Here is a 13,219-nt window from a genome sequence, read left to right on the forward strand (position 1 = left end):
CCCCCCCGTCTTTTGGTAGTTTTCCTCCATTTTCTATTAGTGCCATGACTCTTCTGGCCCACCCCTCTCCTTGGGATCTCTCCTTGGGAGCTCTCAGGCTAACAGGTGTAGAATTAAGCTGGTTTGCTTTCATTTTAAGCCATTTCTCCTCTCAAGTACTAGAGAGAGCCTTTACACATTAGATATTTACTTATTTACTTCTGTATTTTAGAAGTGATCTTTTCTTATTTAGTTAAAAAAAATAAATTGATAAGCACTTTTAAAATGTTGATCTATTCTTTTTTAATCACCAGATTTATTTTAACCTCTGTGAAAATAACTCTACTTTTTAGTTTCCCAAGTATTATTTATTTGATATCCAAAGCATTAGCAACATGTCTTAACTGCATTTACTTTATATGTATGTATGGTAAAGAAAGGGAGCTCTGGTAGCGTAGTGCCTAAGGCACTTGACAGCCAGCCAGAAGGCTGGCGGTTCAAACCCACCAGCCACTCCTTTGAAGGAAGATGGGGCAATCTACTTCCATAGTGATACTGCCTCGGAAACCCAAGGAGGGGTCGCTATGAGTCGGGGCCGACTCAACAGCATGTAACAACAACAACAACATGGTAAAGAAAACAGGAATGGAAAATTAATTATAACGTGACTGAGTAAGAGTCCATTACAGATAATTAGAGTGCAATAGGGTAAATATTTTCAATATTAGTTGATCATGAAAGACTATAGATTGAGGTAGAAATCCAGATATAGAATATAGATAAGGTAGATAGTAAGACCTGGGGCATCTGTGAATTATTCTTAGGACTTGAGGGAAAAAAAAGGGCATTTGAATTAAGGCATTTCTTGCTACTTTTTATCCTAACAAAGTATGACAAGTTATTGCATATTACTAAATGAGTGAGATTTCAGCCTTAAAACCAAAGAAAGCTATGTTACCAGAAAGATAGCTGACCAGACACAGTTTTTGTGTCTTCGAAAGGAGTTGTCACTAAACCGGAAAAATAGAGTGAGCTAGAAGTGGCACATAGGTGAAACCATACATCTTTTACAAGTCATTTTACCATGACTTGCCATCTGGTGTCTCCAAATCTGAGGACTATCTCTTAATTTAGACAAACCACCTCTCCATGCTACTAGCGAAGTGAAGAATAACTAAACCTTAGTGAAAAGAATAATGTTCTAAAATCTTCTATTTTGCAGTTCTGGGCCCATTGGCAACCAAGCCTCCTATAGTTAGTATCTGAGCCTGATTTAAAAGTGTATCTACAGCTTGTTTGCATTTATCCCACTAGTGTTCATTATAGTCTCGATTTGACAAGACAGCTTTGGCAGGAGTAGATTTACTTTTAATATTTTTCTTTCCCTTGTGGGTGTTTTTTTCTTTAGCCATGGATTGAGGATAGGGAAGGGAGATGTACATTCCCCCCCCAAAAAAAAAACCAAACCACTTGTCATCAGTCATTTCTGACTCATGGTGACTCCATGTGTTTCACAATAAAGCTGCCCTCCGTAAGGTTTTCATGGCTGTGATCTTTTAGAAACAGATTGCCAGGCCTTTTTTCTGAGGTACCTCTGGGTGCCTTTAAGCTGCCAACCTTTTGCTTATTAGCCTAGTTCTTAGCCATTTGCACCACCCAGGGACTCCGTTTGCCCCAGACTGGGCTTATTCCCCTGTGGTGATCAGGAGTCCTGCTGTGATCCTCAGCTGCTTCATCTTCACATCAGTGGGTTAGACCAGCTCTAGGTAATTACTACCATCTTGGCAAGTTTCTGTGGCTTCCAGTACTTTACTGAATAATGTTCCTCTTTCATTTGGTGGTACTACCCCAAGGTAGATGGTGTGCTGGTTGGAGTCCCAGCTCTTACAGTCCTGGAACCTGCCCCATTCAGTGTAGGGATTTTTAGGGATTCATTATATGGGACAGGTGTCTCTGACCTCAGTTTAAAGGCCTAGCTATAAAATAATAGAACTTTTTCTCATTATTCAATCTGTGAGTTTGGTGACTGACTAGAGTGTACTTTCAGGGAAAATTCCAGCCTCTCGATCAAGTTGTGGTGGATGACTTATTTCCAAATTGCATTTTGTTGCTGAAACTTCCTGACCTTGAAAAGTTGCTTCGCCACGTGACAGAGGAAAAAGGTATGGTATGTGGACCTTTGAGAATCAGGCTGCTAGGAAGACTGGGAATAGCTGCTTCACGGCCCACTGAATGTAATGTTTGTGTTGGTCATAGAGGAAGCTGTCGTTCAGAAGATTTGCTTCTAGTTTTGGATTGGATTATGCAGTCTTTGGAATGTCACCTACTGACATCTGGTAGCCCGCGCCCCACGGGGCCAGCCAGGAATCGTGAGGCATGAGTCTCAGTTCTTCTTTAAGCATGTCAGTTAGCCACTTTCTGCCTCAGAGTTGTCATTTGTAGAATTACATAAAAAGTCTACATATGTTGATTCCAGAAACATTGGTTGAACACTATTGGTAGATTCTGAAGATCCTCATGAACTCAGTTATCTTTTTCCTCAAATCGCTTTGACTCTGAGGAGGGAAACGACCTGTAGGGCAGTGACAGCCCACTGTGGTAGACATGAAGCCTGGATTCTCTAGGGGCACACTGTATAGTTATCACTGAAATAGGAAAATGGTGTGCACTAGATGTGGCACATGGGCAACGCCTTTTAATTTAATTTTAATTTAAAAATTTAACTTAATTTAATTTTAAAATTTTTTTATAAAGTCTAGTATCCCAAAATCAGGGGATTAATATCTTTATTTACACAAACCTCACCTCTCCATGCTACTATTGAAGTGAAGACAAATTAAACCTAAGTGAGAAGAATCATGTTCTGATTTCTAATCTTGTACACTTCTAGACCCAGTGGCAACCAGGCCCCCTATACTTATCTATGTGGTAAGTTCATAATGTGCCCTGAGTTAGGTAGGGATGGAGGTGGGTAGGTATCATGTTGCTTTCTGGGGGAAATAACCAGAAGCGGAACCCTCAAAGAGAGGTTAGAGAAGCAGCATAACAGAGGCATGGATATATGGGAAGGTTTATCAGGTTTGGGTGCTCTGAGGAGTTCAGTGTAGCTGGAGTATAGGATGCCGGGGAAGGATTCACTTTGGTATGGAAGGGGGTGGGAATGCTGGGAAATGGACCAAATTGTGAAGAACCTTACATGCATATAAGTCATGATGTGTCAGTAACGTTTGAAGCAGGGAAGTGCTATGGTGTGGAGAGAATATTGGAGAAGCTGAGGCCAGGTATGAGAAACTGCTGGACCCAAAACTCAAACCTGTTGCTAGCAAGTTGATTCCAACTCCTTAGCAACCCTAAAGGACATAGAAGCAATGCCCCATAGGTTTTCCACAGCTATAATCTTTACTGAAGCAGACTGCCACATCTTTCTCTTGCAGAGCAACAGGTGAGTTTGAACCCCTAAACTTTTGGTTAGCAGCCAAGCACTTAATCACTGTGCCACCAGGGCTACTATGGGGCTAGAAAAACCCATAAAAAATCAAACTCACCCCCATCAAGTTGATTCCAACTCATAATGACCCTCATTGGATTTCCGGGGTGGTAAATCTTATGAGAATAGATTGCCCGTCTTCCTTCTGTGGAGTGGCTGTGGGTTTGAACTGCCAGCCTTCTGTTAGCTGTCAAATGCCTTTGGCACTGTGCCACCAGAGATCCTTATGAGACTAGAAAGAAATAGCAAATTAGTGGTAGAATCAACCATATTTGGTGAGTAGATGGTGGTGAAGGAGAAGGTTGAGTTGAGAATGCTTTCTAAGTCTGCACCCTGACCAACAGGATGTGTAGTGGTGGCATCCTGGAAACAGGGCGCACAGGGAGAGGGGTGGCTAGGGGTCATAAAAAAGTGAGTTTTCAATACAAAATTTGTTTAAATGTTGAAAGGAGAAGTGAGGCAGTGTGTGTGAGTGTGTTTTGGCAGATTAGAAGCACTGTGCAACTTAGCAACTGTGTCTTCAGGGTAAATATGGAAACACAGTGTGGGAGCCAGAACAACAGGATGATGGCTTGTGGCTGTTCAGGATCATAGGTGGTTTGGCCAACTCTGAAAGTTCTTCTCGGACCAAGAGGGTAATTCCAAGAAGCATAAGCTTACAGTGGGAGAGGGTAGAACCTCAAAGGCTGCATTTTATTTTTGAGATAAAGGGTTAGAAGATATTCTAACTTCACCCTTGGCCATACTTGGAACTCCATTTGATATCTGAGGGGTGTATAGCACCAAAGTTTTATCAAAGAATTTCCATTAGAGTCTTTCTTTGATGGTGTATTTGGCAGGGGGCAACAGTCTTTCTGTAGCCCATGACCATTTCTGAAAATTAAAGTAATGAAGAGTAAATTATTAGTCACTTTAATTTTTACTAAGTTAACATAAGTTAAAAATGCAAGTAATTCATTATACAGCATTCTGCCATTAGCTGTATAAGAGCAGTTATCTTAAACTGAAATGCAGAAACCCAGATTCAAAAGTAGTATTAGCTTGTCTCCATTGTCAGCTTACAGTCTGTGTTTCAAAGCAAGAGCTTTCTTCCCTATCATTCCTGTCTTACACATCAAACTATTGGCCTCTTATTGAATCATTATCTGCACTTTGGTCCTACTCTGCCTTACTTCTCCAACATTGCCTAATTTCTGGAAATTCTGCTGTATTAGAAATGCATGCCCTATGATTATCTTACTCAGTAGACCCTAAAAACCAGTTGTGAACTTCAGACACTGTGCATTCCCCTTTGGATCTTCATGGAAAAATATGTCTGTCCATGTGTGCTCTCCTTGTACACACTACTTACATAAATAAATATATTTCACATATTTATGTTGTGGATCAGAAGGTGAAGCAAGTAATGCGCAGTTGCTTATGAGTATTTTGATGAAGAGGCCTTTTTGAGGATGCAGCATAAGAGGTCTTCTTCTTTCCCCCTCCCGTTTTAAAAACATCTTTGATTTTCTTGTTAAACCTTCCATTATTTTGAGATTTACAGACTCCAGTAAATTAGGGAAAGAATTAGGCTATGAAGAAACTGCCAAAACCTCTAGAGAATTGTATATATATTTTACTGTGTGAAATTTCATCTGTTTTGCCTTATTAAAAAAGAAGAAAAAATTAAGGCCTGGAGTTTTAGAAATCTGGTATATATAAAGGTTGCTCTACCTGCTTTGAAAATGAAAAGTGAATTGGCAGGTGAAGCATTTTATTTTTCGAACTAAAAATTTTGAAGATAAAGAAAATAACATTAGAGGTATTATTTGTACTCAACCCTAAGCATGAACCAATGTTAACGTTTTGTTACATTCGCTTTGTATCTCTTTCTCTTTAAGAATAATCTGGTAATAGGATATCAGGGTTTGATTGCCTGCAAGGAAAATGAAAAATGTATTTAGTATATAGTTTTGAACAAATCGTTCAAACTTTCAGCATCCTTGACCTATAAGATAAAAGGTTTCAAAGAGAGACTATCTCCTGTTGCTTCTCTTTGGTGTAAGCAGTATTTTGGAGTTCTCTCATCACAAAATAAAGCTTTGATCTTCTTAGCTTTATAGTGTTGTGATTTCTGCATGCCCAACACATGAGCATTATATTAGTATTGCAGTTCATAGTATCTAGCATCTACCACAAAGAGATGTTTCAGGATTAAATGAAATAATACAAGCAAATAAATACCCAGAACTGTCCTGGCTATATTGTAAATGCTGAACAAGTGTTGGTATTATTAAGACTTACTGAAGTAGAAAATTTTCTTTGCTGACGTTTACTTGAAGTACTAGGTACACCATAAGTGAGCAATACACATGTGTCTAATGGTCTGTTGATTAATATATATTCAAGTGGTGTTTATAGGAAAATGGATATAAGTAGATAATAGTAAAAATAGCTCCCACATATTGAGAATGATGGGATACCAGGCACTGTGCTTATTGTTCTGTTGTTGTTACTGAGGTGACACTAGTGTGCAGGGTACAACTGCTCCATAGGATTTTCAAGGCCGTGACCTTTCTGAGGAATCCCTAATGACGTGCTGGTTAAGTACTCAGCTGCCAGCCTAAAGATCGTCAGTTTGAACCCATCAGCTGCTCCACAGGAGAAAGATGTGGCACTCTCCTTCTGTAAAGATTATAGCTGTGGATATCCTATGGACCAGTTCTACTCTGTCCTATAGGGTCACTGGGAGTCAGAATTGAATCAACAACAGTGGATTATTTTGGTTTGGACCTTTCTGAAGTTGCTTGCCAGACCACTCTTCCAGGGACTTCTGAGTGGGTTCGAACTGCCCGCCTTTTAACTAGCAGTCTAGTGTGTAACTATTTGTGGCACCAGGGACTCCTGCTCTGATGTTCTACATAAATTATTTAATCCTTGCTGCAATTCCTTGTCTCTGTTATTATAACCTGCATTTTTACAAATGAGAAAGCAGAGGCTCAAAGAATTTAAGTAATTTGACTAACACCACAGAGCTGGAAATTGTGAAATGAGGGACTGAGCTCTGGTTCTGTCTGACACCAACTTTCTCCTTCCCTTTCTCTTCCTTCTTTCTTTACAGCTTGGCAGCACCCCACAAGCTCTCTTTGAGATTTTAGGTGGCATCTCATATAAAATACGAGTTGATTTTTTTAAAATCTTGTATGCCTTTGGTAGCTTACAGAAAAGACAGTCTTCATCCCAGCAGTGGACTTTCTATGGAAATAGAAAGGTATGGTGTTCCCTTCAGGTCTTTTAGTGATTGATTTGGAGAGTGACTGCTTATTTAAATTTGGGTTATTGTCCATTTATAAATTAGTGTTTAATTTCCTTTTCTGTACAGTATTTTATTTCTGTGATTTTTTTAAATAAGGGAACAACAACAAAAAAAGAGATGACCACTAAAGAACAGTTGGAGTCACTTGGGTGGTGCAGACAGTTAACATGCTTGGCTGCTAAACAAAATGTTGGAAGTTCAAGTTCACCCAGAGACACCTCAGAAGAAAGCCCTGGTGATCTGCTTCTGAAAAATCAGCCACTGGAACCCTGTGGAGTACAGTTCTGCTCTAACACAACATGGGGTACCCATGAGTCTGAGTTGACTTGATGGCAATTGGAAAGAAAAGAAAGAGTGTTCAGATAATATCCATGATGGGGAGCAAAGATAAAGAAGAAAGCTGATGTTTTTAACTTCCATCCTTTTAGGGACATTTGTGCAGTTAGAATAAACTTGCAGTACTTAAGTTCCTTGAAGCAGCTATTTTGAAATTAAACCCCAGATGCTGTCTCAGAAGTCTGTGGCTTTAAAGATCTGGTTTGTTCTGCTGGGTTGTGAGAACCTTCCCTCTTCTCCCTGGTGACAACGCTGCAGTTGTTTGCGTCCTGAATGATGATGGCAGTGACCTTAACCCTGCCTGCTTTATTAGAGAAGGAAATGATGTGTCTCTATTTGCTAGCTCTGGGGCTGCAAAGCACATTACTTGCCAAAGAAGTTCACATACAGTAGATAGATGACAAGGGAAAGGACCAGGAAAGGGTTATGAATTTCATTCTTGATTGTTACACTTTGTTTCATATTGCAAGCAAAAGCTGCATTGTGCTGTCTGATGTGATTAACAGGAAGAGCCAGGAAAACTTACCTGATTAAAATACCCCAAGTTCACTTGCCAAGTTTCTATTCCCAGGAGGCAGGAAAAAAAGAGACCATATGAGTTTCTCAGTTATGGAAAACATTGAGAAAGTATATGTTAAAATGTGCTTCAGGCAGTTTGTTCAACAATACATCAGGGAAATTCAAGTCTGTGAACCGATTACCCAATTGCTGAACATGTTATTTAAATGTAGACTCACATTTATTCCATCTTTATTTTCTAAACCCAATCTTTCCAGATGTTTGAGACCAGTTTTATAGGCACCAGACACATTAGGGAAAAAAAAACCTTTCCAGAGTAGCCCATATTATCAAACTCAATAGCTCTCACAAATATTAAATGTAGGACACAAACATTGTGGTATTTTTCGTAATTATGGGTAGTTTGGGGAGCTCTGGTAGCATAGTGGCTAAGACACTTGCCTGCTAACCAGACGGCTGACAGATCAAACCCATCAGCCACTCCTCAGAAGGAAGGTTGGGCAATCCTACTTCCGTAGTGATACTGCCTCGGAAACCCAAGGAGGGGTCTCTATGAGTCGGGGCGACTCGACGGCACATAACAACAACAACAACAAATGGGTAGTTTGTGGCCTTCAGGAACATTTTAAGTTTCTTTGCTTACCAAAATTTGTAAGTTTTAAAACTAAGCAGTGGATTATGCACTTAGTTCTTGTGTAGAATATGGGGAAATTCGAGCTATTATGGTTCTTGGTGATCTCTTGTCAGGCAGTGCTTAATTTAGAAATAAATTTGTCATTAAAAACTGACTAGAAAGAAGACTCTAGGCCCAGATGGCTTCATTGGTGCTGTGCAGTGAATTACTTACTATGCCCCTTCTAGCCATAGTCTTTGTGACTCCCACCAGATGACTCAATGGGACTATGCAAATGTGAGGTGCTTGTGGCCCACCAAGGGAATTGGATACCTTATTAATAATGTAAATAAGGTACATGGCACTGTTGTAGGAGTGGGAACAAGCAAATAAGGTAAATGGAGCCCTACTGTGGGGATTGGTCAGTTTTGCCACCCCATAGGATTAAAATGAGCCATCCCAGAGGTGACCAGGAATCTTACTACTATCAAGAAAGAAGAGCTAGGAGTGTAGTACATCCTTTGGACCCAAGATCCTGCACTGAACCTCTTTGACTCAGGAGACAGATGAGAGAGCTCTAACACTTTGCTGAGACAGCAGAGAAATGGAGGCAGCAGAATCAGAAATGACAGGAACAGAATCAGGACACCTTGCAGGAGACAATGCAGTGGGCCTCTGGACCCATGGAGTGAGAAAGCTGAGTGCTTTCAGGCAAGATCATTGCTGGTGGAATGCGATGCCTCCAGATACTCCAAAAAATCAAACCAGGAGGATTCAGGTAAGATGGTGGAATAGGCAGACTAACTATACAGACCCTCTTCAACAAAGAAGACCAGACCAGACTCAACTGCCATTGAGTCGATTCAACTCATAGCGACCCCTCTTTGGGTTTCTGAGGCAGTATCTCTACAGAAGTAGATTGCACAGTCTTCCTCCCAAGGAGTGGCTGGTGGGTTTGAACCACCAGTGTTCCACTATGCCAATAGAGCTCCCTCAACAAAGAAAAAGGAAACCAATTAACATAGATACAGAAGATAATCCTGGAGCTCCAAGCTTTGAAAGGAAGGATACAGAAGTGGACTAAACTTCAACCAGTAGAAGAACCTGGATGAAAACACCAAAAAAGGAGACATATGCAGCTGCAGACTGTCAGTGATCCTGATGGCACAGACAGCTTGGGTATTGCCAGGTGGTGTTAGGATCTTAGAATTAACCTAAAATCCAGCCCTGCTAGCCAGTGGCTGAACAGAGGACTGCACTGGTGGCTGGTGAATAAAAGGGGAAACAGCAAAAAGGGAGATGGGCTGAACCATAGACTTTTGGCTCTCTGGAGGGTGCAGCCATTTTGAATGTTTACAGGTGGTTCGACCATTTTGGATATTTAAAGCAACAGCATTCTCTCAGATTCCAGGGACCTAAGAATTGGCTCAAGGAGCTCTGGTAGCATAGTGCCTAAGGCACTTGACTACTCACCAGAAGGCTGGTGGTTCAAACCCACCAGCCACTCCTCGGAAGGAAGGTTGGGCAATCCTACTTCCGTAGTGATACGGCCTTGGAAACCCAAGGAGGGGTCGCTATGAGTCGGGGCCGACTTGACGGCAAACAACAACAACAACAAGAATAGGCTCTACTTGCTGGGGACCACAAGGACATTCCAGACACAAATGAATGTAAAGGTGTGGTATTCCCCTTGTTACTCTTATACCCCACAACTTCTTAGTGAACGGAGATGCGGCCATCCCTCACTCCCACCCTCCTTCTGCGCTGGCAGGAATTCCATCCCATTCTGTGTGCCCAGCCCTGCCCTGCCCAGATATTTTTTCCTTTTTTTTTTTTTTTTTAAGTTTGTTAGTTTTTGTCTGTTTTAAAATTATTATTGTTATTCTCTCTTTTATTGCCCTTTTCATTATTCTTTATTTCTCCCTTCCCAGGTTCTAATTTTCAGCTTTTTCTATCTTCTCTGTTCTTCCTTCCCATTTTTCTTCTTTCTCATGGTTCTCCCCATTTCTTGTTTTTCTTTTTTGCATTTTTCCCATTTTGTCTTCATTATTCTCCTACTCTACCTCTTTTCTCTTATTGGCCTCTCCCCAGATATTGCAGGGTTTTCTTTTTTTTTTCTTTTTTGGTGATTGCTCCTGTTTATGCAGGGTTTTTTGTTTGCATACTTTTACTTTTTTAATGGTTTTTCGATCGTTGTTTTTGTCTAACTGAGGGGGAGACAGCAACCATGCCCATATGACTCAACCACACCTACACCTCCTGCAGCTCCACTTACTGAGTGAGAGCCACCACTTTCTTCTCCACCAACTGGCCAACAATTAATGACCACCAAGAAAAGCCTGACTCACCCTTAACTGCTTTTCACAAACAGTTAACAGAGATCTAAATACAACAATATCACAATGTCTTGGAGACAACAGACCATCACAGTCCACACAAAAAAGCAAGATTAAGGGGTAGAAACAAGGATGCAGGGTACAGACCCAGAACACATCCCTGAGAAAGAAGCAGCATTGAAACTCACTGATAAGGAATTCAAAAGAATTATACTTAGGTATCTCGAAAGGGTTGAGAGACAGATCAAGGAAAACACTGACAAAATTAAGGAGAACACAGACAAAACCCTGGAACAATTTCAGAAGAAAATATAAGAACAAAATGACAAAATAAATAAAAAATTAGAAATGATATAAAATCTACAGATTGAAATCCAGAAGATTAATACTAAATTTTCAGATATAGATAACACATTGAAAGGGCAAAGGAGTAGAATCAAATCAATGGAAGACAGAATTGATGAGATTGAAGACAAATACCTGAATACATCTTTGGAAAGGGATCAATCAGAAAAAAAAGATAAAAATAAAACGAAGAATCCTAAGGTTCATGTGGAATACCATCAAAAGGAATAACCTACATGTAATCAGAATTCCAGAACAGGAAAAGAAAAAAACCTGAGAAAATTGTCCAAGATCTGTTGGAAGAGAACTTCCCTGATATGATGAAAGATAAGAATATATCCATTCAGGAAGTCCAACGAACCCCAAACATGACAGACCCCAAAAGAAAATCACCAAGACATATCATCATCAAACTCATCAAAACTAAAGACAAAGAATCCTGAAAGCATCACAGAAAAATGAAAAGTTACCTACAAAGGACAAGCAATAAGAATAAGCTCCTATTTCTCAGCAGAAACCATGCAAGTGAGAAGACAATGGGATGGTGTGTATAAAACATTGAAAGAGAAAAATTTCCAACCAAGAATTATATACCCAGCAAAATTGTCCCTTGAATATGATGATGAAATTAGGACATTTTCAGATAAGCAGAAATTAAGGGAATTTATTACAACTAGACCAACCTTAGGAGCTCTGATGGTATGGTGCCTAAAGCATTTGAATGTTAACCAGAAGACTGGCAGTTCAAACCCACCAGCCACTTCTCAAAAGGAAGATTGGGCAATCTACTTCCATAGTGATACCATCTTGGAAACCCAGGGAAGGTCGCTATGAGTTTGATCCAGCAAGAGATACTAATGGGAGTCCTCTGAACAGAGAACCAATAATAGCAGATAACAACTGACCATCAATACACAATGGTGCATTAAAATCAACATAGGTATGGAAGTATCCAAAGTAAAATAAGCTTACAGGATTGTAAACAGGGAACCAGAGGCATCAATGGGCAAATGAGGACAACTACAAACCAAAAAGTGGGGAAAATAGTATAGTTACAGAACTTCTGAATGGTGAGGAAGTCAGGATAGTTGCAAGGTGGAATGGACTGTTCTAAACTTGGGGAAAAAAATTATAAATCACAGAGTAACCTCAAAGAAAAATGATAAACCTTCACATCACAATAAAAAGGACAAGCACATATATTTAACAAACACTAAAACAACATCAACAAAGGAAATGATAACACTATTCTTAAACAAAATGAACTCAGCACAGAAAATTATATGTAACATAAAAACCAGGAACACCATGAAAAAACACATAACAAAATGACAGTAACCAATTTGTACTTGTCAGTAATTACACTGAATGTCAATGGATTAAATGCATCACTCAGGAAACAGAGGAGAGTTGCAGACTGGATAAGAAAACATAACCCAACAATATGCTGTCTACAAGAGACATACCTTAGACAGAAAGACAAAAATAGGTGAAAAATCATGTGGAAAGCCCTATGGCAATTCCTTAAAAAGTTGGAACTAGAAATACCATTTGACCCAGCCATTCCATTACTAGGTATATATCCTCAAGAAGTGAGAGCCAGGATAAGAACAGACATATCCACACCCATGTTCATCACAGCACTGTTTACAACAGCCAAAAGATGAAAACAACCTAGGTGTCCATCAACTGAGGAATGTTGGGTACATACACAATGGAATACTATGCAACCCTAAAGAATAACGTAGAATCTGCAAAACACTGCATAACGTGGATGAACTTGGAGGACATTATACTGAGTAAAATAAGTCAATCACAGAAGGACAAATATCGTATTAGTCCATTATTGTGAAAGTCAAGGAAAGGTTTATCTATGGAAGGAAATTTTCTTTGTTGGTTACCAGGGGTGGGAGGGGAGGGGAGGGAACACAGATAGGTAGAGATAATTATTGATTTGGATGAAGAGAAGGGCAAAGTACCAAATGTGAGTGATCAACATGGTGGCACTGACAAAGAGGAAGACATAGAAAGGTACATAGGAGATACAGACAACAAAGATGAATCCTTTTGCACATACAGTACTGTGTTGTCAGTGAAAGCAAACATGAGTATATGGGTGGATAGATGGGTGGACAGGCTGAACTATTAGGTATATCTGTGCAGAAAGGAGTGTACCCAAGAACGTGTACAGGGTTGGCAGACAGTGGTTCTACAAGTGTATTTATATGTTCTGTAAAAATTCCCAAGGGACAAGGTTGTAGTCACTTCTTGGTCACAGCCAGCTACCCAGAGTGACCGAGTAGTTGAAC

General features: G+C 40.0%; 1 protein-coding gene across 1 annotated transcript in view; it reads left to right on the forward strand.

Annotated features, from left to right (window-relative positions):
• RNASEH2B (ribonuclease H2 subunit B) overlaps positions 1-13,219 on the forward strand; it is a 118,263-nt gene that overhangs the window by 68,376 nt on the left and 36,668 nt on the right. The window contains exon 5 of the mRNA XM_007945245.1: positions 2,027-2,141. Coding sequence (XP_007943436.1) covers positions 2,027-2,141 — 115 coding nt within the window. The remainder of the gene's footprint in view (positions 1-2,026; positions 2,142-13,219) is intronic.

The sequence above is a fragment of the Orycteropus afer genome, unplaced genomic scaffold (genome assembly GCF_000298275.1).
Source record: "Orycteropus afer afer isolate SDZICR_OR568_19922 unplaced genomic scaffold, OryAfe1.0 scaffold00134, whole genome shotgun sequence".
NCBI lineage: Eukaryota > Metazoa > Chordata > Mammalia > Tubulidentata > Orycteropodidae > Orycteropus > Orycteropus afer.